The sequence below is a fragment of the Aphis gossypii genome, chromosome 2 (genome assembly GCF_020184175.1).
Source record: "Aphis gossypii isolate Hap1 chromosome 2, ASM2018417v2, whole genome shotgun sequence".
Taxonomy (NCBI): Eukaryota; Metazoa; Arthropoda; class Insecta; order Hemiptera; family Aphididae; genus Aphis; species Aphis gossypii.
Window position 1 is genome coordinate 29,925,623 of NC_065531.1, and position 24,833 is coordinate 29,950,455.

General features: G+C 30.5%; 1 protein-coding gene and 1 long non-coding RNA gene across 2 annotated transcripts in view; both read left to right on the forward strand.

Moving 5' to 3' along the window:
* LOC114127315 (division abnormally delayed protein) overlaps positions 1 to 19,537 on the forward strand; it is an 80,759-nt gene extending 61,222 nt beyond the window's left edge. Inside the window, exons 5-8 of the mRNA XM_027991510.2 lie at positions 14,600 to 14,856; positions 15,973 to 16,105; positions 17,012 to 17,216; positions 17,527 to 19,537. Coding sequence (XP_027847311.2) covers positions 14,600 to 14,856; positions 15,973 to 16,105; positions 17,012 to 17,216; positions 17,527 to 17,696 — 765 coding nt within the window. The 3' untranslated portion in view covers positions 17,697 to 19,537. The remainder of the gene's footprint in view (positions 1 to 14,599; positions 14,857 to 15,972; positions 16,106 to 17,011; positions 17,217 to 17,526) is intronic.
* On the forward strand, positions 9,574 to 14,582 carry LOC126549935 (uncharacterized). Its single transcript, XR_007603906.1, has 3 exons — positions 9,574 to 10,544; positions 11,428 to 11,557; positions 11,631 to 14,582. It is a non-coding gene; the product is annotated as an uncharacterized LOC126549935 (long non-coding RNA).
* Positions 19,538 to 24,833: the final 5,296 nt, after the last annotated feature.

Below are 24,833 nucleotides of genomic sequence, written 5' to 3' on the forward strand. Positions count from 1 at the left end.
ATATTATTTTGCTCGCAAATAGTAACTCGATAATTTGACGTTTGACGGTGAAAAATGTATCCAGACGTACGGTTTCTGTATAATAATACATGACGTTATCTATGCAAAGGATGGTCTGGTCTTACGCGGCGAACGATGTTAATTGTACAAATGAATGGAATATTTTTCACAGAATAATAATATTCGTTTCTATAATATGAAATTTTGATTATAAAATAGATAAACACCATTACACGAATAATCGCGATGTAGTACGTACATCATGAATGCACGTCTATGCGTAAATTATATTACGATTTTATTGCTTTTTGTAAATAAATAAAAGTTGAATAAAGCAATATATATATAATTTTGGAAACTATATATATATTTACAGTCGTTTTTATACGTTTAAATTAATTTGTAACTTGATGATTTTAAATTAGATGCTGTATATTATTAAAAAAAAAAAAAAAACATTTTACTACTTTATTATATTTAAAATTTAAATATATATTATGTGCAATATTTTAAACGTTCGTATCGAATTACAATATATATACACTACGAATAACAGTTCTGTATAAATAGTTTTGAGGTATGTTTATAGACCATCTATAGGTATGTTTATAGTCTACTCGATTGTTTAGTGCTGATTAGACTCTTAATTGGACATCCTACTATTTGTGCCGGTAAAGAATTGACCACCGAGATATACATAATATAATTTACGGTATAAATTATTTTTATCGTTCCGTAGAATAATTTTTTCAAATTGCATTTAATTGTTTAGAATTTTCATTATAGTTGTGCAATAACAGACAAATGATTTATTCGTTTCTGTCACGTCTAAGTACGGCGAGTACACGTAAACGTAGGTAAAAAAATTAAAGAATGTAATTTCAAATACATCCGATTGTGTGTGAAGTGCTTCCTAACGGTTTCTCGAAAACGGTACCTATTTATTATATATTATATATAATATTGAGTAGAGCTGTTACTCTACGTAAATATTGAAGGTTTTCCCTCGCGGTTTTTTTTTTTTATTTGAAAATTTCAAATAATTTATTGTTACACTTGCTAAAAAACGTGTATACAACATAACGATTTTATAATCCTGCGATTGTGAATATACGTTGACTATATTTATTATTATAATCAACTAACTAAAAAAAAGTTAGATACACATAAATATGTTATAATATGTACGATGAAAAAATTGGCAAAATAAAAACCGAAAAAATTTTAATAAAAAAACGATTACCTATAACAAAGATTTTGAGATTTTGAATAACTCACAACAATATATGTTGCTATTCATATTATTTTTTTTACATGAAATTCGCTACTATATAGCATTGAACCAAAACATGCTTTTTATTTCCTATATTTTATTATTATCTATAACATGAGTGTGCGTCGTGTACCTATGTATAATTATTATTTGCGTACATATATTATACAGCTGTTTCCGACCAGCGAAGGGTCCGAACGTGGTTTTTTTTTTTTTGCTAATTCATTACTTGTTTTTACACTGATGACACTAATCTGTTTAACATATTACACACACTTAGTATAATAACCCTATGTTAAACAAACATCCGTTGCACGATGACTAAATTAGGGACTGAAACAGCGTTACGAATTATATTATTAAACGTTCACCGTTTTACATTTTTTTTCCTTCGTATAATATTAGCCACTCAAAAAGTCAAAACTATATAATAATTAATTAGATATATTAGTCGGTAGTTTATAAAACTTGATAAAGTTTTGATATTATTGATTGGGTGTTGATTGAATTAAACTAACGCTGTTATAATATTATACTGAATCCTTAAATATACTATTAGTACAGAGGACATTTACTGCGAAATAATAGAAAACAATATTGATTAAACTTTGACCATTAATTTCGTCAGTTATAAATTGTGTAACAGGACGTGGGAGTATAATTAATTATAGAAGAATAATTACTTTTGAAGAGTTATTATTGATCAAGAGTGATAAATTATTAACAATATATTTATACGTATGGTATACTAATTTCTTACAATATGTATATTATTATTGATTTATTGGAGTATAGTAGGTATAATAGAAATTTAGTTAGAATGCTAGTATTCAAGTATAATGGAATCCTGATAATTTTATAAAGTATGGTAGTAGTTCAATAAAAAAATTAATTAAGACACTTTTAGAAATATTTTTGCCTATTAATATCTGTATACAATAGGTACTCAGTATATAAATTATAATATAGGAAGTGTATTTGTTTCAAAGTATTATTATACCTACCATTTCTAACCTATATAATAATATATTATTATACAAAACACTAATAAGACTACTATTTAGAATCAAGTTAATGATTTATTGTAAATGTGTGATAATTACATTTTAGATTCTGAGCGGAGTGAGGAATGTATTGGTTTTACAATGATGTTTATTTCTTTTTTATTCTGTAAACACTTTTTCTCTCCCTAAACTTGCTCAAAAGTACAAGTGTAGCATATTTTCTGAAAGGTAATGTTCTTGAGCTGGTACTTTAGACAGGTCATTTTTCGATTTTCGAAATAAAAGCGGTTAAAGGAGAACAAATGTACAACTTCACGATTATGTGGGCAATATAAAACAATTACGGTTTTGTTTATCACCATAGAAACGAATAAAATTAAGTAAAAAAGATCCCCTCTTCCACGGAACCGTCCTCGGTAATAAAATTGAGAATATTAATTTATTTATTGTCACGATTTACAATTATTATTAACGTATTACGCGGAAATTATATAAGTACGTCAAAACATCACTACATAAATATTTATCAATGGTAATTTACCAGTGGATGGTGGATTTTAAATTTAACTTTAATTGCAAATATATTTACTTGCGATTTACGATAATTGGTTACAAAGGATATTTACTATGTATGACCATACAAACTAGAATAAGTCTTATCTACAATTGTAGACTATTGAATCGAATGTAATAATAAATAAGTATGTCCATAAAATATACCGAAACGGTTCTTTTGACAATCATTTTAGGATTTATAAAAATGTATTTTATTCACTTCCATTTCAAATGGTGGTCGTAAAAAAGAAACAATCGCCATCGTTGTGATGTGTCGATCATTTATTTATTTTCATGACCCAATTCTTTTAGTTTGATTATCGTCGTGCGAGCTGTGAGTTATCGCACACTGCAGGCAGCGGGGAGGCGGGAGGCGTCTGTTTTCTTTTTATTCGACGTTGGCGTTTTCCAAACAATATAAGTGACAATTAGAGTAACGCGTCGTCGGGCGTTTTCCTTAGATTAAGTTTTTGGCAACGGAGAGATATACGGTCGAGCGGTCGAGTGTATAGTAGGCGACAGCACGGTCGTCGCGGAACAATAATAACATAATACATATCGATCTGCACCTTTATAGGTTACCAGAAGGTATATACGCCGGTCGTACGTACACAGTGTTAAAGTTTATCGAAACACGATAATAATACATATCAAAGTTAGTATTTACGCAAAGCGTACATGCGTAAAATAACGTGTACATAGGAACCTATCTATAATAAATACTCATCAATCCGACCATGGCCAATATAATAATAGTTAGTATAAGACGTACGCACATAGTATAATATTTATATAAACATATACTTTATGTGTATACGTGTGAATGGAAATAGTGAGAGAAAAAGAAAGAGAGAGAGAGATAAAAAGAACGATACGCCGCCACAGCCCGAAGTGACATACGCGACACACCCCAAAAGTTCGATACGACCCACTCGTTTCGTCAAAAACCACATTTTGATTTACGTTCATCCCGCGGAGTGGTTTCTTCGAGTAATAGAAAACAAAGACATCGTAAATCCTGCGACGCCTACGTTCATTCGAGTATGTATACCTATCATAACATTCGTGTGATATACAATATTGTAAAAATCATATATAAGTCAAACGTTATCGATAACCTGAACGCACAGCATACTATACATTGCGCGAAAACCGAATGAAAATATCGACGTGCATAATACGCTATACTCTCCGATATCACATTTTCTACTCTCGTGTACAATGTGCATATTGCCGTATAAAATATTATAATATTAAGTATCCCACAATACATTGTGATAGTGCCTACGCGTTTTTTTTTTTTTTTTTGGTCGAGACGAATAATAAAAATACGATTTGTTCGATCATACGATTGTTTGAGAGTAGTATTATACTAAATATTAAGTATAATATATTCAATATGTTTATAAATTTGTGGTAATCGACTAATTTTAAGATTTGAAAAAAACATTACGGTTTATCGTGCAGTATAAATAATCCGATAAAAAATAAATTAAAACACCTGTTCCATGCAATCATAGAACGGAAAGAGAATATAATATTATGTTTCGTCGATTTCATAAACGAAAAATCGAATCAGACTTGACTTGTTTGACATATTATGCAATATCTAGTATCAAACAGTAAATACGCGCGTGGTTAATGTTGCCATTATTAATTCATGTGCAACAAAACGTTATTGTCGTTCAATAATGGATTATGATCTAATGCATGTGTGCGTTACTTATAATATTATATATACGCAAGGATTTCGTTTAATATTAAATAAGCACACACATGCACATTGCACACTCGCACAAACATCGCATAACATGTATATATAAGTATGGGTATTGTATGAGATGATGATGGTCAGAACGAGTTTTGAAATTCAACATTTTCAATGTACTATGAACCGCGCGGTGATAACTCGATTTGAGAATTAAACGCCTATTTCCCATTTAAATTTGGTACCTACATACGTATGTAGTTTTAATTTGCATCGATCGTTATTCAGGTATTCGGCTTGAAGACGAGATCCTGCCACATGGTATAGTTGCAAGGTAGCGTTAAAAAAATAACAAGACAAGATGTCGTTTATTTATACAACGCGGTTATTATACGGTCAAATTGCGGTAAAAAAAATGCCAATTTTTTATCGTTTTATTTATTTATTTATTTTTAGTTGCATAGTATTGAAATCTCATACCAAGGTTAATTTAACAGAAACAAAAAAATGCACGCCCAATGATTAATTTGAGAACTAAATGTAAATTGTGTTTGGCTAAAAATAAATGTCAATTGCATAGGTTCCACGACGAGAGATTGGTATTGACTAAAGTGAGCCACAATAACAACATGTGAGATAGTTACATTCACAGGAAAACAAAACAAAAATCACGTATATGTTATCATAATATGCTCGCAATAAGTCTTAAAACGCATATACTTAATATACATATTATATTTTAATGACATGTGTACATAGATGTTTTATGAACACTTCGCATGAATGCATATTATTATTTTAATAACCGCATTCAAGGTGTAATGTTTGTTAATTTATGTTTATTTATTAGACGAGAACACTCGGATAATATAAGATATATGAAAATATCTGCAATGCGTGTAATATGGATTAATTGAATCATTAACACACGAGAGTATAATATAATATAATAGCTGCAGGCTTTGAAATAACATCGATATCGAGTTCAGTTGATATGTAGAAACGTTTCAACGATGGACATGACATATTTTTACTATAACAGAGTGATTCACTACAGTATGATACGACCAAGTGTTTCCTTTTATCAATGGATTCACTTAAATTCTGATTTTTTAGAGTTTTTTACTTTACTGAAAAAACATCATTTAAAAAACGGATTTTTCAAATTTTGAAAAAAAAGTCATCTGATTAAAAATTTAGCGGAAAAGGGTAGATTTTTATTAAAAAAAAAAAGAATTTGGTATTGTCACAAAACACTCTTCAATGAAGAATATAAATATTTAAAGATAATAATATGCAGGTTATTGAGTATATTATACTTAAAATTTTGAATTTGAATAAATTCATTGTTAAAGGAAAACACAAGGCTGAGCATCATCCTGTATACTTTTATAAGTTATATTTTTTATATAATGTTCTGTTCATAAAATATGATCAACATGGTCGACCATGTGTCCCCTATAATATTATATTGGCATAACGTACCTTTATAAAATGCTAAATAATCGGGTAAATGTACCTATACGATGAGTATGTCGTTGCATACCTACCTTAATAGGCTATATAATTGCGAATCAAACATTATTTATCGTTCTGTTTATTATTGATTGGAAGTACAAATCCTACTCAACTCTGTACGCACACGTTAGTTGTCTCTGAATTACGAAAAATGTCATAGCGTTCTCGTAAATATGTAGTTGGTCGAATCGATTGTTTAAACAGTATAGAGGTACCCAACTCGAGCAATGCCGAAGTCGTGTGTGTGTATCATACTGTTTAAACGTGCGCAATTTTATTAAATTACAGCAAAATACTCGACACATAAGGGGGAAAAGCGAACATATAATGTTATAAAGGTTGAACCTAAATCAATCCATGTCAAGAACGGTTTTTATGTTTCAATATAAACATTTCTGTAAAACTTTTTTCGTCTTATTGTTTTTTATTCTTTTTTTTATATACGAAGTTGGTTCCGCGTAAGAAAGTAATTTGCCAGCTTACAATAAATAATATTGTTTTATTATGTATTAACGCATTCGAAGAATTCCATTTACATTGTTCACTTCATTTTAAACATATATATGCGCGCGTGTGTGTGCATCCTGTAATAACGATTTAATAAGTTATACTTATAAATATCTGCCACAATGTTATTTATTACGCGTTCATTATAGTTTATCACTCGGTAACACTCAAATTATACCTCAAAGGTGCTAGTAGGAGTGTTCAAATGTTTTCGTTTTTTTTTTTTTTTTTACTGAAGATGTGGTAAAAAACTTTATTTAAGCGTTACGCGCCGAACACTTTAATCTTAACCATTTTGATGTCGCATAATAAACGATCAGTTCATACCACAGTAAAACGCGAGTGCAATCAACTGATCTCGACTAGGTATAATGCAAGTTAACGTTCCATAATTTCGACGAGATCGCAAACCTTATTTGACTCTCTGTTAATATCATTTTTGAAGGCGTCGACGCACACTGAAACGTAATAGAAAAATAATATTTAGCTATAAGTATGTTAATTATCGTGATCGGCAACTGCGCTACGAGAAAATCGTAAATCAAAAACAAAAATCTTTCACAATATAAAGAACGAAGCGCTCGCGTTACCAACAATGATTTGGAGGAAAAAACAAATCGATTAATTACAGGTATATAGGTATAGGTGTTGGTTATTGCCGTGAGAAACGCGGAGCTGTCGTCTGCGCATCGCCGCGCGTACGCAGTTCATTGAGAATAATAATATAATATATATTTTTTTTCATTACCAAACGGCGGAGGCGCCCTAAATTGTCCGCCTCTCTCACTCTCTCACTCTTTCATCAGTCTCAGTCTCTCATCATCGCTTGCTCTTTATTTCTCTCTATACACCTCGTCGTCTCGACGTCGTCACCGTCGCAGCCCGAAGGCGACGACAACGTCTTCAGTCGGCTCGCGTGTGTATGCCGCCGCCGCCGAAGACCAGTTCAGACATGTCGGAGACCCCGTCCGTTTCATTGTTATCCGTTTTTTTTATATACTTTTTTATTATTATATATTTTTTTTTTTTAATAATCTCCCCCCTCGCCTCACGCGTTTCATTGTTTCTTTTACAGTCACGAGGTATTTTTCCCCTGTTCCTACTTCACCTCCCCGCGATTACACAACTACCGCCACCGCTTCACATACTCACGGTTATTACTATGCCTATATACTTCAGCGCCGCCATGGCACTGGTCGGAGGAGAAGTTAAGGAGAAGTAGGAGAAAGAGGAAAAGGAGAATAATAATAATAAGAGGAGGAGGAGGAGGAGGAACGGACGGAATAAGAGTATAATATATAATATAATAAATGTATATACCTATGTGTATACCGAAGGAGAACGAGAAGAATAAGAAGAAGAGTCATCGGTACGGAATCCGCGCGCCAGCTCGCGACCGTCAAAGAACTAAGCAACACAATGATCGTCAACGTACCTACATATTATGTATTTTTATAATATATATTATATATTGTAAATATAGAGATACCTATACATACATATACGATAATATTCTCTCGATATACGCCGTCGCCGCCGTTCTTCTCCGGCCTCCCACGCTACGCAATCTTCCCTCCGTGATCTATAGGCCGCGCATACATTATACAATGTAGGTAGGTTCGTACGATATTATTATAATTTATATTATGTTTTATCGCATTCCTCGTCTTGTGCACACACTCACGTGTGTTCGAGCGCATTTTATTTTATATTTATGTATAATATATTAAATTATGTGTGTACGTAGTGTTGTGTGTCTGCATCGCGAGTATACAGTTTAATTATAATAAAATTAATACATCTCACGCGTACGGTATACCACCGTATTGTATTATTACACGTATACATCATACGCTCGACGATGTTTCTCCCATATTTGGGTGCTAAAGCTATATATATATATATATAATTTTTGGAGAAGTAAAAAAAAGTAACAACCAATGGACAGCTCCTTGCTGCTTGTTATCCGCAATGATTTAAAAAGTGACAGCACAAGCTGAACAAATAACCTCACTGTTGACTTAAGTATAATTACTTGAACTCTTTTATATTACTACCGATGTCATACCCTTGGTCCTTACAACCGTCTAATGGTATTTTAAATTTTCTCGATTTGACCATAATGAGGTCCGCTGCTAAAGCTTTTCTAATTTTATAGACACAGTCTACAAAGCATAGTAGTCGTTCTTGTCGTTCTTAGTATAGTTGATTTTTTACCTTTTTTGTCAAATTAACATTTCTTAATAATATTACAGTCTGTGTGAATTAAATAAATACAAAATATATTCAAACATTAAAACGTATAATAGTTAACATTTGATAATAGAACTAATTGCTAATGTGGCAATTAGTTATGGTATTGTTATATCATGATATTTATCGACATTGTCATCGAATCGACATTGAGGTGGTACTGATGACGAGTGCTTTTTATTAGTCGACCCAGAGCAGTATCGAGTCTTATAAACCACGTTAGATGACAACTTTTATACAAAACAGTAGTATTTTACTTTTTCTCTTTCTTTAATTACTTCAGCAGCTCATAGACTAGTCAATTCATTTTTTAATTATCAGAGACAGATAATCGATAATGCATTTGAATTCTTTCTTTCTTGTCTTAAAAGTGACAGGCTTTATTTAAATTCTCACTCAAGACTAGCTCATTATTAGCAAGTAGTGTAAAATTCCCGATAAATCCTCATTGAATTATAATGGTAATAATTGTTTTTGGTGATATCATTTTGCTTTAGCGCCCTCTAAAATAATCCTTAAAAATAACTTTCTGCTGTTGTACAATTATTATGTACCAATAACACTGATATATGCATACTTTTAAACGTATATAAGCGGTTATAAAACGAGTTTTTTGTTCGTTTAAAAAAAATAACTTTGAAATTTTTAGGCATAAAAGTACTATATTCTATAAAATATAAAATATATAGAGTACGCATTGAGTAATAAAAATAATTTCAATGGCGATTATACATTTTCACATTTAACTCTATTATACTATATAGGTGTTATACTACTTGGTATACCACGAATTAAATTATAACCGACTTTATAGTTTTTGTTTATCAATATTTTATTACTTTGGCGTCTTTTGCATCGAATCTTAACAAAATCTTTTTTTTATTCCTAAGCGGAATAGTGTTATAAATACTTACTGAAAACCAACTTAATGTACTGGAAGAGTTATCCCCATCGTTACCACTCTTAACCCGGCACCCGACATTCGCCGAGCTACACTCCGATCGTTTACATCAAGAAATCTATTTATCAACAAATGTCAGTTGACAGTTGGAAGTTTTAAAAATGTATTATTTTTTTTTTTTTTTTTAATTACATAAAGCTATAATTTATAAATGATTTTAAAAAAAATATGTATTTACGATTATTTGTAAATTAGATAAGTCGTTATTGTAACAGCATAAATCGATCGACACGCACATGACGTAATTATTATCAACTAAAATTATTATTTATTAATTTTCTATGAAACATCGGCGATCGAGTGCAATTACTCGAACTTTACTAGCTTAAAGCCTAACTGCAACGGTTAGAACATTTCGAGTTTGTATAAGGACTAAGGAGTGCACCCTGAATAATTTTTGTGAATTACGTAGTACAATACGATATTCGTCGCCATGACTATGAAATATTCACAGACAAACGGCACGAACTGCCGAGCGTATTATACATTTTGCTCGACGAAACATTTTTTAATCTTTTTATTTTTTTTTTTATTTTTTACGCAATATTATTAATAATTTATGCAATTGAAACCACACAATTGTTGAACTGAACACAGACCGAGAAAACATGCGACTGCAACTGGTCGTGTCCGTGGCGTATACGTATACACTCGTCGCGCACATTTATCGTTTGCCTCTGCGTGTACAACAACCGAAAAGATTTCGCGGCCGACGCGCGGCGATAAATTCTTAGATTTATCGCCTCGGCCGCTGTGGTGTTACAGGTATTGTATGTGTGTGTGTACTGTAGCAGTCACGTACGCGTAAATAAAACAATTTGGACGCCGTTTCATTTTGCTCGTGACGCTTGTTAAAAACCTAATCACAACCTATTATATATTATTATTATTTACCGACCGGTGGCGAAGGCTATAATGGGCGGGGACAGGTGGAAGGAAACGGGAAAAAACTAAATAATGACTTTCTGTTATCAAAAAAAAAAAAAAAACAAAATAATGTCATACTGTTGACTAAATAATTCTGCCAATCTATTAATAATATAATGTACACTATGTACGACACAATATATATTTGCGTTATGTAATATTCGTACCTATACACTACACACGACAAAAACAAATGCTATTTGTAACCAATATAAACACATCGAAAAGACAATAACGTTTTTCATACATTTTACGACAGTGACGGAAAATCACACCTTCTCCCGTCTAAACAATATTACGCTTTTATTTGATGCTAAGTAAAAACTGACGGCGGCGAGGGGAATAATTTATTCAAAAAAAATCGAAAGCATAACCTAATCTATTGTTTTTGCGCAGGTCTTAAAACTCGGTTAATGGCTTGGGTTAAGGCTTAGAAACAAATCGTAGTTATATAAGAACTCTTTAAAAACGGGTGCTATAACTTGTTTGAAAAAATATATAATGTGAATATAATCGTATAATCATAATTCATGAAATGATTTTATTGATTTATTTTTTTTTTCAACCAAGATACCTAATGCGATAAGTGATAACGTTGACAATACGTCAACATATAATATTATACAAAGGGAGAACCGTGAAGCAAAATATGTATTTTATACAATAATTTAAAAGAAACAATATTTTTATCTTTTAAATGCATTCGTTATTTGTTTTGAAGGTTTCTATTGTTGTCATATCTGCGGGAGGAGGGAAAAATTCAAGTGAAAATGCCGTCCTTGTTATCCCACTACCCCCGAAAAAAAAATGTACGCCACTACAACTGGAGTTAATAAACTATTATAATACTCGTATGATATTATATTCTATAAATTACCGGACCCACAGACTGACTGCAGGTACTTAACCTCATAATGTTTACAGAAAATAATGATACCACTTGTGCGTTGTACATACGTCCTACGGTCCTTATTACACGGACGTCAACGTACTAATACGTATGCCGACCTGGGATGCTGTATCTCGAGAAACGTTTTAATCCACTGTCGTTCCGAGTGGTGTGGTTGGTTCCGTGCTCTGGGGTTAAATGTGATGGTTTTGATGACAAAACGTTTTCGGATGAATGGCGCGGGGGGCGGATGCAGCGGTTCCGGTCGGGTTGTCGCAGAAAATCGCATCAGACAACCTACGGGAAGAGAATAATCGCATATATTATAACCGTGTGGGTGTGTTTGTTTAGCGAAAGAATTTGCGACGGTAACGACAATAATACTATAACAACACGACGACCGAGATTGTGCCATTATTGTACCTATATATTTATATGCATAATATTATTATGCCGTCGTTTCCGCGTCGTGCACAAATGCTAAAACTGGGTGAACAACCGGAATAATATTTTAATTACGAAAAATTTAATATCAGAATATAATATACATAATTAAAAGGAAAGTGTCTGCAGATAGCGAGAGAGGGAGAGAGTCAGATAGGAGGAGACGTTGTGTGGATAAATATTGTTTTATCGCCGCGTCCGTGTCAATATTATACGCGCGTATACGATATAATAACAAATAGTTTACAGGACAACGCGGCTCGATGAATAATGCAAAAAATACGGTAAATTGCGTACAGAAAGCGCCGCTGTGTTTTCCTGCACAGCGGAAAAGGGAAACACCCAGCCTTTGTGTTAAAATAATATTGTTTAAATATGTCATTTTTGTGTGTATAATTATTAAAAAGTCAAACGAAAAACACCGCTGTGTGAATTCCTCCATTGTAACCGGCGAAATGGCAACAATAATAATATTATATTATCATTATCATATTGCTCACAATAAGTATATTATTATTATTATAATATTTTACACTGCTCACTGCGCAGTGACAGCGGCGTACTTTTGGGATGATTATTCACGATGTCTGACAAACGAAACAATGATTTTGTAAATGTTACGCACTTAATATGATAAGGAAAAACGACTTCACACAATTCATTCGTTTTTTTCCTCGAAAATTAACACCTACACATTTAACACGGGCTAAGAATGTAATTGTGATTTTTTCATCATCTGGATTTCGTTTTTAAATTAACGTTTTTCATTGTAATCTTCCAAACGTCTTCTAGTTAACAAATTACAGCAAAGAAATAGCGATTTTTATTTTAAGCAGTTTGTATCACCGGAGGATTTATTCATTAAGGCCTTAAATGGCTTAAAAAATTTAAGTATTTCGACGTGAGATCCTTAAGAACCTAGGCATATAAACAACCAGAATTCGAATAAATTAATTAACAGAATAAAACACGGGGATGAGTATGCTTAGAGAATCACCCTGTATACATACATAATACATCACGTATATTATCTTTAACGCCTCGAGGCTAATAATCGTCATGTACACACGATTCAATTGTGCATGCTCTGATCGCGCGCACATTGTTATATCGGCCGACTAAAAAGTCAAGTATAATAAATTGATAATATACATATATATATATATATATATATATATATTATATATTATGAGTGTGCACACGATGACTAAACAATATATATACATATATAGTGCTTATATGTTTTAAAACAAAAAGTTCTGGCGGTGTGTCCAAAACTTTGCCTGGAGCTCTTTGTCTTTCCGTCTCCTTTTCTTAATCCGACTATATATCTATGTGCTCGTGTATTTTAAGATCCGAGATTCCGGTATAATCGTTGTCGAGACTTTATGTATGTATTGTTATTCTAATAACAATCTAATCGAAACGTATCGGATACCGTTCAACGGTTTCAAGGGGATGTGTAATAAAAATATTATAAAATCAAACAAACAAATATAATATCTATCACGTTTGATGTTTATTGTATACAGAGGTCTCAAACCAATTTCGTCACACGTTCGATAAAACATTTTTATAACACTGTTTAGTTTTAGTGGCATTTGGCGTAGATATTTTTTTTGTTTTTTAAAAGGATGTGATTTAATAGTCACTTGAGTATTTTAATTTTATTACTAATAGTATTATACGTATTACGTACATTGCAGTAGTATACTGTGTACAATGTGTACACTGTACATATACATATTATATGTATAACATTATTAGGGCATTTGACAGAGCGTGTTTTAAGGACTTTTGAAATACGCTTCTCAAGTGCCTTCAAACTGCCTCCTTAATTGCAGCTGATAATATGGTTAGATATTGAACAATATATGTACTACCGCTTTTTAAAAAGTGTTCATCTCAATATTGTTACTTTTACTCATACATAAATAGGTTAGGTTAGGTATGTTAAAGGCATAAGATGTGAACTCTTCGTGGTGTATACTAATAAAAATTAATCAATTTTCTATAATAAATTATTCAAATTAATCTATTGTAAATAATTTGTGACATAACGTGTTCAATATTTTTACTGTCCATCATAATAGTGAATTTTTTTTCGGGCGTTTATTTTTAGTATTGTTTGCTTCTATAGTATAATTGGTTTATATCTATTTAAAATACGATCGCTTTGCGTTATATTACATTTTTTAATTAACGCATTGTAATGAAATGAAGTCCTGTATGCATCGTAACAGAAACAAAACAATCAAAAACTATGAACCCGCGCATAAAATAATATATAATATGTGTTTTGTATTTTATTACAAAAATTAAATGTTTTATCGGGGCAATATCATTGTTGAAAATAATTTAACTACTACTTTTAAAACGTTGAACGAATTTTGTTTTTAGAGTTCCCTCACGTCGTAAAATATTATTTTATTCTTTAAATGATACATTAACATATTAAATATTGCAATACTCGCAAGAACCGATGAAAAGGCATATTAATTATACATACACATTGCAGTCTAACCTAAATTGACGTTTGGTTTTTGATTTGGTGTTGCAGGTGAAATACTTTTGCGGTCCGGCGAAATGGAACCCTCGTGCTCCAGCTACAGTTTCATCGGTCAAGACGCCGGAGAGTCAGGAAGTGTGGAACGTCGAGGAAGAGGACCTTAGCACAGCACTACTCACTTCCAAGCTGACCAAGTTTTCCGACCCAGAAACCTCAGTCAGAGTGCGGGGACTGTTCTCCGACATGGCACAGTCAATGTGCACAAACTACACGACTACGGATTGCTGGAACGGCCGAACGGTGGGAGAGTGAGTATATTTACAGCAATTAAACAGTTAAGAGGTTAAGAGTGCTGTAGCAGTTTTCGAAATTTTTGAAAAATTCAAAAAATACATCTAATATTTTATGAACATACCTACTACAAGTTTATAGAGCACTGAAGGAGTTTTAAATATTCCTGAATTTTATGGGAGATTTGCAGTCCCCTCAGTTCCCCATATTTTGGCTACGACGTTTTAATACGATTAATTACGATATACTGCCCAGCCCTAAATATTATCTTCATATTTATAGACATATTTTATTGTAATGTGATGTTTTCTCACTATCGTTCAGTTCATCAGTTTTATGTACCTAAACATGACGTATTATTACAATATCAAAGTTTTTAAAAAAACGTTTCATCCACATATTGTATTGACTTCATCTTTCAATAGTGCTTAACATAGCAAACATACGGACAACAGTTTTCGTTTATTTTCATCAATTTTAATATTGGAGTGAACTTATCTGGTATTAAACGTAAAGGTAACAATATTTTATTTGGTTTATTTTATGTTTTAATTTCAAACCAATTATAATAATTGTGTAAAATATTACAATTCAAAAATTCTACTCACATCAAAAATATCGAAAAATACATTCAAAAACAAAATGTCACCTTTACGTTTAATAATAGGTACCTAAACACACAGCTCTAATATTAAAACAAACGATGGTAAATAAGGACTGCTGGATGTAAATTTTTTATAGTTTTATTCACGTGTAAAACAGAGACAACACAATTGGGTAAGTTATCCTGTCTTCGCCAATTTATTATAATATGATCCACACTGTATATTATACAATGATATTATGAAATAAAATTGTATGATGATTGACCTATTGAGATGAGACGCATGTGCGACGATCATTAATATTTATTATTATCGAATTCGGTTTCATCGAGCGCTTCGACCTTCGCGACTAAGACCTGTTAAGTTAGGTCAGGTTAGGTTAATGAATATGTATAGCATTACTTCTAAACTACTTAAAAAAAGGGTTAATGAATATGTAATAAAAACTACAATAATAGTCATCATTAACGGGTGCTATATATAAATATACATTTAATAACGATATTGTATTTTTTTTATGTTACACAGGTATACGGACAACGTCGTTGGGCCTTTGTTAAGCGCGCAAATGTATAACCCGGAATTCGATTGGACGTCTTCCATCAACACACAAGACAATAAAGTGGCGGAAGTCATTGACAAGCTCAGGCACATCAGACAAGTGAGTAGTGCGATATACACACTTGTTTACAGAATATATATTAAACAGTTAGTGTTGTAGGAGATGTGGTCATGAGTTAGTCTTTAATATGATCCAATAAATTACATTCGAAGGGAGAGATAGGAAAAAATTTATACTATTAATATTATTATTCTTATGTACAGTCGGACGAGAGATTGTTTAAGATCGTTAACCAAGCAATAAACGTGATTTATGGACGTCGTATTTGCTGATATTGTAGGAAGCGTATTGCGGGACCACACAAATTGTATACGATAATAATTAAAACACAATATATTTATATTGAATTGACGAATGAACTCTATGTAAATCAGATCAAAAAGCAAACCAACAATTAATTGTTTTTTTTTTTTTTTTAACTAATTCTATTTTAGAACTCCGCGAATTTTTAATAGGTAAACAAATTCGAAAAAATATCGATTCTTCACGTGATGACGCAAGCGAGGTCATTCCTATAATGAATTTCGTAAAATCTGCTACCTAATAAAATATTTAGTTAATAATACTCGGAATCTCTTTTTTTATAGCTGATTAGCCAACGACCTACATTATATCATAATATGTCTCTCGATGATGCGTATTATATTTTGACTTCAGTTTATATTCTGTAGACAATAATGTAATTTACCTTTAGTTGTCGCGGTCGTAACAATAATGAGATGAGGGACTTTGTATTATTGTATAGGAGTGAATAGATATAAACATTTTAACTTTATTACTATCGGTTGGATATTTTTGATACACTTAAATGTGAAGGGGTGTAAATCACCACGACTCCACTCATTAACCTAAACCAACTCCCCGTAAATACTCACCACTAAGTTGCGCCTTTACAGCAGAGTGTAATCGAACAATATTTTTCATCGTGTTCTTACTAATTTTCAGACGGTATTGAACCAATTGAGTACTAGCCCGCAATCAGACTCATTCATGGCCGACGAGGCCGAAGGGTCTGGTGAAGGCAGTGGCGCTGGCAGGGGAGGTAACCCCGGCTGGGACGATGACGACGACAACGTAGATTACTCATCCGGTGAAGGTTCCGGCGACAACCCTATCACCACTCAGGTGCCTGGAGTCGACGATCCGCAATGTAATTATCGTTTTTTTCTCACTATTATAATATATACGCATGTGAACAATGTTCTATCACCGTCAATATTAAAAATAAAAATAAAAAACAAATAACCAAATGACAATTATTAGGCATATCGCATACAGTGTGTGACAATTATAATAATTACCTATTTAATCGTCAGTGATTAAAGTTAAATAATTAAATGCCAATATAGCTACTGTTTTTTATTATTATTATAATAATCATAATAATAATATGTATATACACCAAGACAATAATTGTTGATGGCCTTTTTTTAATCTTTGATTTTACATTTTTTTTTCAGACAAATCGACTAATAAATCGGTACCAAACTCGGGATCGGATGAAACGATAAACTCCAACAATCCGTCGGGCGCCGCTCCGTCAACACGACTACACGCACCCCTATTGATAACGGTGTGCTTGATGGTCATTCCTGTGTTGCAGCAGCTGCAGACGAGGATAAATTTTTAAATGTACTTTTTATTTTTATTTTTTGTTTTCGTCGCGTTAAGTTATTATTATATTGTTGTTAAGTGAAACTTTGTTCTTGGATTTACTCGGCTTTTCTTTAGGGTACCTTTTTAAAAAATATATATACATCTATATTCTATTTATATATATGTACAATTTATAACACTTCTGGACACAAATCGTTTAATTATTTTAAACTTTTCTTTTTTTCCAAAATGAGACTATTTTTTAATTTGTCATCATTATTATGTATTTGTTTTTTTTTATGTCCTTTAGACTGATAAAATTTATATTCATATGATATTATAGTTATGTGCAAAATGTTTTCTGTAGCCTATATATGTTTATATATGTTATTTGTCGAAAACCAAGCGCATTAATTTATAATAACAATCGTTAATATAATATTATATAATATGTATGTATTATATATATAATATATACCATTAGACTTAAATTATACTAATACGTAATAACCCAATTTTAAACTTTGTCTTTTAACGGTTTTTTCTCAAGCAATAATAATACATAATAATAATTTATATTTTAAAATAATGTTAACTTACGATATATATAAAAAAAAAACCAATGTAAATATTCGTTTAGTATAGTTTTGAACACTTATCCATAATAATCTATATATATTATATTATATTGTTAAGCTCTACACGCGTTTATTTAACGGAAGATTTTATATTTTCACTAGTTCCGCATTTTTTATTTATCTATCTTATTTTTACTTTTTTCATTCACGGTGATATGATTTTATACTTTAAAGCAAAAATAGTTCGACTCCACGGTTCGATCTTCACGCCATCATCATAACATGTACTGTCATAGATAGATACTATCTAAAATAATATTTCGATACTTGAACAAACAGTGAACAATAAATTAGTTTAATAATGATATAATATAAAATAGGTAGCGTATATATATTATATGTAGTACATATTATAATATATAGGTCATTATTTATTACCGTCGTAATTTTGTCATCGTCGTTTCGAGATCGAATCGGATTTTCGATAAATATAAAAAAGCGAATGAGAGGGAAAAAAATAACATCCCTCAAACGTATATAATATAGAAGAACGAGCCGACATAATATTTTTATTACATATAATACTATATATATATATATATTATTATATTGTTTATTTATTTATTTTTAAATTATTATTATTATCAAACACGTTTTTTGTGTAAAGCGTTTTTTTTTATTTTTACTGTGAGACGTAATATATATATGATATCGTGTGAATGTACCTATGATGTATGCAACATAATATACTGCAGACACTGCGACACCGATAACGGGATTGGCACTGCACGCGGGTGTGGTTGTCATCGGATATTCCTCTTGGGCTTCCAGCGGGTGAAAGAGATAGTTTGCTAAAAGAAAAAAAAAATTCCTATATTTTTCGACGTTAACCGTATAAAAAATTTCAATAATAATGTAATAGAAGAATTGGATAAATTTGTTAGGGAATTGTGTTGTTTTGTATGAGAGAGTTATTTGTTGAACAAAAGAAGTATATTATATAATAATTAGCTGAATCTTACTATTATTATTATAATTTACAATGTTTTCACGTATGTATTGCCTTAGTTGTATTTTATTTTTATTATTATTATTATTATTTTTTTTTTTTTCATTTTGACGACTGTGATTTGTATAGTTAAGTAGGCAAATTTAAAAATTATTATTATATAAAAATTGTCTTTAATGTTTATTCAATGCTAATATAATAAAATATACTGTATAGTTATAAAATATGTATAATATTATTATAATATGATATATAATAAAGAATACAATTTTTAGACCATACACAATATGACCTGTATATTATTGAGTTTATATTTTGGTTTTTCCGCGCCGAGTATAAAATAATAATATTTATTATGGAAATCGAACATAGCTAGACGACGACGACGACGACGTAACGCGGCCACTCGGCAGAGCAGTCGAGTGCGAATATCACGTAGTCTCATAGCAATAACGAATGACGACATCAACGATCCAAAGACACATCACAATTCATATTATTATCGTACCGTGGTATTTATTATTATTACGGTCGATAAAATTACACTTCGTTTCCCCGCAGACACTATATACTTTCGGGGCTACCGTGCGGCAATCATAGGCGAATTTCAATACGATTATTACGATCGACGACCCGTCGTGACGTATAGTTTTGGATTGGATGTTTATATTAATTATTATTATTATTTTTTTTTAATCGTTTATTATATATGCCACGCGCCGACGATTGGAACCGACACAATCGGATCACCTTTAACCCGAACGGCTGATAGAAAATTTTGACTTCAACAGCAGCTCGCGATCATTATGTCATTACGAACGGTCATTTTTTTTATTTTATTTTTTTAATTACCGGAGTCGCGACGGGTTAACGCACATTGTTAACAATGTAATATTGATTCAAACCGTATAATGTAGTCATAAATCATAATATACATGTGTAATATTATACGATCTTTAGCAGAGCCAAACTGCGAAGACAATAAACGTATACAATTTCATATTTCGCGTCGAGTATTTAATTGTTGTTCATCAGCTCCAGTGACTCACACTCGTTTTCAGTAAGGGGTATTTTATATTTCATACCCATCACCCCGTAAATTACATACATTATACCAAAACAGTGTTTTTATCGATTTTGTTACATTATCCATTATAAAATGGTTATTACTATTATTATTTCCGCCCCAGCCGCCCAACCACCCATCTTTATATAGGTGTTTAGACCAAAACCCTTGTACAATTTTTTGCGCTTCAAGGCTGTGGACTGAAATATATGTAATTGCATTTGACCTTTCGGCGATGATGATTCGTGCAATATATTTTAATATTAGAGTAGAAAAAATCGATAAAAAATCAACAAATTCAGTTTATTCGAGTGGGTTCAACCGATGCAGGTGCGTGTATTAATTTATTTTCTGATGACATATATTATTTTACTAAGAATCACGATAAATTTTACTACGTTTGAAAAACGAATCTGGACTGCTGGAGACTGTTGAAATGCTCTCTCTAGCCTCTGTTCAACATAAATAATCAGTCGCGAGAATAAAATAAAAAAAAAAAATTTCGGAAAAAAATCATCATCACCGATTGAATCTTAATCAATTACTTTTTATCTGTACGACAGTACACAATTGTACTTAATTCTTTTTTTTTGTACATATTTTTTTCTACTTCGGCTTATGAATAATCAGTGGAATTATTCGTTAGCGATAAAACGTTTCGGTTTCGTAAAACGAAATCATCTTATTTGAAAAAAAAACAACCAATTGATAATGATTATTACGAACGGCGACTGTTTGAATTTTCAGAATAAGTAACATAATATGTTACATAGTAGTCATCATAAAACACGCAGTTATATATCAACAGGATTCCTGGGTTTCGTGGATCGCGACTATAATTATTTTGATTGATTATAATTTATAAGTAATGAACACTTGTCATGGAGGACGATCAGAAAAATACTGAAATCAAACTATAAGTCTACCTTGGTGGCCTTTCCCTGCGTCTTTTGAAATTCTAAAAACAGGTTAGTAAGGATTAATAAGTAAGAGATAATAGGATTCAAACACACATTCTGAAAGTTTTACATTTGTTTTGAATTCAGTGTATGTCAAACATTCCGTCGTAATGTATTTGATTGAGAGATTTTTGCTATATTTTTATAATTAGCTCTATTAAAATATAATTATACCAATCAATTTTTAAAGATTTCATTATATTTCATTTACATTTTTTTTATTTTTGAGACTCACGCCTACAAATAAAAGCACACATCCTTAGTGATAGACGATGCAGTGGTACCAAAAAATAACAATAACATAATATAAATAATTTTAAAACTGATAAATAAATATTTATTATTGTTGTTATTAATTTTTAATTATACATACATAATACATATATTGTAAGTAATTTTATTTTATTTTTTAAGATTATGGAAATTTACATTATTATAAATTATATACATGTATTAATTGATTTAGCTAAATACCCTTATTCATACTTGGCCGCATAAACGGTATTTTTGTTGAAATAAACACTTAAAAATAGGTAGTACAAAACTAAACCCACAAAAGCGAAAGTAAGGTATCCAATCCCTCACAAAGGGACACTTTAATTGAGATTATCATCGGTCGTAAATCACGAAAACTACAGTAGCATGGAGCAGGTTGTCAATCTCAATGATCATTTCAACTTGTAATATACTAGCCTAATTCCTTATCTGTGGTTTTGATAAAAATAGCTATGTACCATTTGGACTTAGAGTCGGATCAAGAGCGATTATTTAGGGAAGAAGGTGTCATTAATTTAAGATTACGCAGCAAATTAAATATTTTAAGAGCATTAATCCGTCACTCGTGGTTATTACTTATTACTAATTTATCATTAAAGATTACAATATATAAATACATTATTCATAAACATTAAAAAAATTAATAAATTAAGGTATCACCATGATTTAATTATTTATTTATATACTTAATTTATTTATTAAAAATGTCCAGGATTCAAATGCAAAAGAAAAGCATAAGTATACATTTAATTTTTTTTTTAATGTATTTTATTACCTATGTATCACAACTTATTAGATTAAACATTTCTTTTAAAAATATGTGATTGTGTGTGTGTAGTGTAATCTATGTTGGGAGGACCTTGGTTAAATATTACATATTAACAATAATAATAAATACCTATTAAATACGTATTCATAATATAACATGGACAGTAAAATATGAAAACAATTTCATATTTCGTGTTAAATATTTAAGAAGATATTTATGAATATGGTCTCAACAAAACACTCGAAGACGTTGAGTACTGTAACAGTCGTCTATATAAAAATAATTTTTGAAATATCTATTCCATATTATTATATTTGTACAACACGGCTATAACATTTGAAAACATTAAAAATGTGAACTATTACATTTTATTTTTACAGTTATGATATAATATACTGTTACTGTATTTATTTTACTTCGCATTAAATAACAGTGTGCGATAAAACGTTTCAGTAACAAAAAATGTGCCTAATGCTTTTTCCTCGGACGACTTACATCAGTGATAAATATATTGTCAACGAAAAGAACATTATTTCATTTGTAGGTACTCATATATTAAAATATGACACATAAAGGCAGTTTCCAAGTGTTTTTACTTAGAAAATAATATTATTGTAAGTGAAGTCAAGTTATTGTTATATAGTTTGTGTCCGTCGTTGTGACTGCTCTAAAATAATATTTACATTTATTTTTCGCACGTATAATATTATGGTTGTACGAAAACGGTGGTACTCCTACTGTCCTCCATTTATCAACGTGAATCGTTTACTAAATATCTAATATTTCTTATAAGTTATGATTATACAATGCATCGACAAGTCTGTAAGTCACTAACAATATTTGTTTGATTTTACTGGCATAGGAATAATAAAACATGAAGTTTTTTTTTAGCGGTCATTGCATTAAATATTATTATCGAACGAATTGCAACAGTCGCAATATCGCAATATTATGTAGAATACGCTTAAAAGTTATTGTTTTGTTACGTTGTAAAGTATACTTTCAATATCAGAGGAAGTGAGCCATAAAATGGCTCGATAATATTGTCATTTGTCATACAGAAACAAATTTTTTTCCATCCATAAAATTAAGCGAACGACAAGAGGTTTCGCACGTGTTTAGAATGCTGAAACCAAATATGATTTAGATTTGTCACATTTTCTAAACTCGTTATATTTTTTACGGATTTAGTTTATTTTTAAATTAAGTGATTTTAAATTTGGTACGTCAAATCAAACTGCGAAAAAACTAAAAGTTTAATGTTTTTATTGTTTATTATTTGATTTCCCTAATAGGAAAACTAAACCCGAGAGGGTGGTTGTCAATCCCGTTAAGGCCAACTTGACAAAAAGTCAAATTCATTAGTACGATGAACAAAACACAGTTATAGTATAATATAATATTTAATTAAATTTACCACCGAAAACAAAATATCTCGAGTCTTTTTTTTGTGGCTGTGAGCCTGTAAATTAATTTTTTCCTACAATTTGTGTAGTACAAGAGGTCGTTTGTATACGCTTTATATAAATGTGATTTCAAATGTGAATCAATTTTGTGATTACGACAGCACTCGAAACGTTAAACTGCGCATTTTATTGAGATCTACACTGCTATGTACGTTCATAGAAAACTAATTAAAACGCATGTATTGATTTTTAATCGTTTTAAATTTATTCTCAAATATTCTTAATTTCACCGAGATAATAATATTTCACCAGAATTCACTGTGTACAACATTGAGCTCGTTTAAAATCGCGACTGAAATAATACCTTTTATTTCTGTAGTATCACAACTGAAGTGGGAACCACACTAGTATTACTTTCCAACTCAATTGTATCAAGACTGAAATAGATAGTACCTAACCTTTAAAGTCATCATGTTTTCATAAAAATATTTTGAAAATAAATATAAAAAAATAATTCAAAAATATTTTTAGGTTATAAATATTTTGAAAATTATTTTATTTTTAAATTATATTTTGAAAATATATTTGAAAAAATAAAAAAAAATTTGAAAAAAAAAAAAAAAAAAAAAAATATAAAAAAAATAAAAAAAAATAATTCAAAAATATTTTTAGGTTATAAATATTTTGAAAATAAAAAAAAATAAAAAAAAAATAAAAAAATATTTTGAAAATATAAAAAAAAATAAAAAAATATTTTGAAAATAAAAAAAAAAAAATTAAAAAAATATAAAATATATTTTGAAAATTATTTTATTTTTAAATTATATTTTGAAAAAATAAAAAAATATTTAGAAAATAAAAAAAAATAAAATTTATTTTGAAAATTATTATAAACTCTTATAAAAAAAAATTGTGACTAACGATTTTTATTTTTTTTTAGCTACAATAAAAACAACTCATAAGGAACCTTGTATTAAATTTTCAAAACTTTTTGGTCATCCAAGCATTTTTTATCGACACTTTAAAAATAATTTCTCAAAAAAATCGAAAATTTCAGTGGTCTATAAATAACTCAAAAAAAATCAAAATTTTTTGAAAATTTAACTAT